Raw genomic sequence first — 2,920 nt, forward strand, 5'->3', positions numbered from 1 at the left:
CCTGTCCTGGGAGTGTTTGATGGGGACAGTGTAGAGGGAGCTTTACTGTCTATCTAACCCCGTGCTGTACCTGTCCTGGGAGTGTTTGATGGGGACAGTGTAGAGGGAGCTTTACTCTGTATCTAACCCCGTGCTGTACCTGTTCTGGGAGTGTTTAATGGGGACAGTGTCGAGGGAATTCCCTGGGGCCTGACTGTCACCCTCTGACTCTCTCCAGGCTCTCTGGTGGGATTGAAGGATTACGGATTCAGAAAGACCGGACGAGATCTTTGTTGATGTTCTTTAACGTCTCTCAGGAGAGTTACGGGAATTATACCTGTTTTGCCTCCAATAAGCTGGGTGTTTCCAATGCCAGTATGCTGCTTCATGGTGAGTGTAAGGGTGGCGTGGTACCAGCACTGTTACCCGCACTCTCTCTGGAGTCCCGATACACTGGAGCACACTGCCCCGTGTCTGCATCCGATGGTGCGGGAGAGAGGGAGAGATAGATAGCGGGCGGAGTGAAGCCAGGGAGGGCGAGAGAGGTGGGTTGTAGGGGAAGGCCAGAGGGGAGAGAGAGAGCGGTAGGGAGAGAGAGTGGGTGAGGGGGTGTGGAGAGAGAGGGATTGGGAGAGCGTGAGAGAGGTGGAAAGGGAGAGAGAGATTGGGAGAGAGTTGGCGAGAGAGGTTGAGAGTTAGTGTGTGGAGGAGAGACAGGGAGGTTGAGGGGAAGGGGCTGAGGGACAAGGGAGAGAGGGAAAGAGATAGTGGCATTGAGAGAGTGGGTGAGAGAGAAGGGAGAGGAAGAGAGAAGGAGAGAGGGGGAGAGAGAGATGCAGAGAGTGAAAGAAGGTGTGTGATAGAGAGGGGGTGAGAGGGAGTGATAGAGAGCGGGGGAGAGGGAGGGAGAGAGAGTGAATGAGAGAGTGGGTGAGAGAGATACTGGGGGAGCTGGGGGGATGAGGGGGAGAGAATGAGAGAGGGGGTGAGACAGAGATAGGGCAAGAATGTAGGAAGGCGTGGGAGAGAGAGAGAGGGGGCGGCGAGAGTGAGGGGGTGCTGAGAGAGAGATGGGGTGGGATAGAGAGAGGGCCAAGATAGAGGGAGAGAAAGGGGGAGAGAGAGAGGAAGAGAAAGAGAGACAAGATGGGATAGAGAGAGAGGAGGAGAAGGGGAGAGTGATGGGGAGGAAGACAGAGATAGGGTGGGGGAGGGAAAAGGGAGTGAGGGAGTGAGAGAGGTCGAAGGGAGATAGATGGATTGATGTGAAGAGATTGGGGAGAGAGAAAGATGAGAGAGAGTGGGGGAGAAATAGGGGAGTGAGGGAGAGAGGTCGGAGGGAGTTAGATGGTGTGAAGAGATTGGGGAGAGAGAGATAGGATGGCAAAGAGAGGGGCGTTGAGAGTTAGGGGAGAAGGGGATGAGACAGAGAGGGAGAGCATGGAGGGAGAGAGAGGGGAAGAGGGAAAGAGAGACATGGAAGAGTTGGGATAGAGAGAGAGTGTGAAGAGATCGGGGAGGGGTAGAGGGAAGAGAAGGAAAAGGTTAGAAAGCGAGGGAGAGTGAAAGAGAAAGAGAGGGAAACAGAGCCGAAAATGGAAAGGGAAGGGAGAGAGGGAGCAGGATAGAGAAAGAGAGAGAGAGGGGTGGGATGGATAGATAATGAGGATGGGGCGAGGGTGGGGCGAGGATGGGGCGAGGGTGGAGAGAGGGTGGGGTGAGGATGGGGCGAGGGTGGGGCGAGGATGGGGCGAGGATGGGGCGAGGTGGGGCGAGGGTGGGGAGAGGGTGGGGCGAGGGTGGGGCGAGGATAGGGCGAGGGTGGAGAGAGGGTGCGGCGAGGGTGGGGAGGGGTGGAGCGGGTTGTTGGGGGGAACCGGAGCTGGGTGTCAGTCGGCCATGTTGCTCATGGCTTCCCTCTTTCTCTTTCTCTTGTAGGTGGGCCCCCATCCCAAGGTGCGGTGGTTGCCGTGGAGATCGGCCTCTGGTTCTGGCTGGTGGCCTCCAGCTGCTTTCTGATCTTCCGGGACAATTAGCGATTTATTTGTGTGGGCGGTGGGGGGGGAGGCGGGTGGGGGGTTGTTTGGGGGGGCGGTGGGGGGGGGGCGGGGAGGGGGAGGGGGTATTGGGGGCGGGGGAGGAGGAGAGCTGGTTGACGCAGTTGGTGCTGTGGGGACGGGTGGGGTGAAAGGTCAAGACGTCCCCCAGGCCCCACAGCACCGGTAGTCCGAAAACCCGTCGACGGGTTCGTACCCACCGGGCCTGATTGAACGTCCATCCCATTTCCTGTTGGGCCCGGGAAACCAGAGCCTGCCCTACAATTGGCCTCAGGACCCCTTCCCCTTCCACTCGAGGGCTAGGAAGGCGGGGGATAATTCCCTCTCCACCCCCCTCCCCTCCCCATCATTCCACAACGGAAGTGGGGGCGGCCTCTCAGCTTTATTTACCAAGCCCTGAACAGCCTCCCCCACCTTCCCCCCCCGGCCCCCCACATGGCCGAACAGCCACGGAGCACTCCCCCAGCTATCCCTTGGCCCTCCACGGGCGACAAGAGCCTGCAGCCCCACCCACCCTTCCCCACCAAGCTCCACCCCGCCCCTCTGCTGGGCCCCTTGGCTTGCCAGAGCAGGGCTTGTGGAGCCTGAGGCCTACCTGGTTACCGTGGCAATTGCCCATTCAGCCAAGGTGGACGTTACGTGCTTGGCTGGGGAACGGGTTAAAGGGGGCGAGGGAAGCAACGTAAATCCATTTCTCTAGGAAGTTGACAGAGGGGGAATGCTGTCCCTTCACCACCCCCCACCGACCCTGAACAGAGCTGTCCCCTTTCAGAGGGCGCACCCAAAGTGTGCGAGCGTAGCAAGCTATGGTCCCAAATCTTCACCCCTAATTACAGCTTCAACCCTCTCAAAAATATACCAACCCTGACTCGCTCTGAGATCCC

General features: G+C 58.7%; 1 protein-coding gene across 1 annotated transcript in view; it reads left to right on the forward strand.

Moving 5' to 3' along the window:
• iglon5 (IgLON family member 5) overlaps window positions 1-2,015 on the forward strand; it is a gene marked incomplete at its 5' end in the record, with an annotated part of 10,336 nt that extends 8,321 nt beyond the window's left edge. Inside the window, 2 exons of the mRNA XM_078537503.1 lie at window positions 218-369; window positions 1,918-2,015. Of these exons, the coding sequence (XP_078393629.1) occupies window positions 218-369; window positions 1,918-2,015 (250 nt within the window). The remainder of the gene's footprint in view (window positions 1-217; window positions 370-1,917) is intronic.
• Window positions 2,016-2,920: the final 905 nt, after the last annotated feature.

This window comes from Cetorhinus maximus, unplaced genomic scaffold, assembly GCF_964194155.1.
Source record: "Cetorhinus maximus unplaced genomic scaffold, sCetMax3.hap1.1 HAP1_SCAFFOLD_2480, whole genome shotgun sequence".
Classification (NCBI taxonomy): domain Eukaryota; kingdom Metazoa; phylum Chordata; class Chondrichthyes; order Lamniformes; family Cetorhinidae; genus Cetorhinus; species Cetorhinus maximus.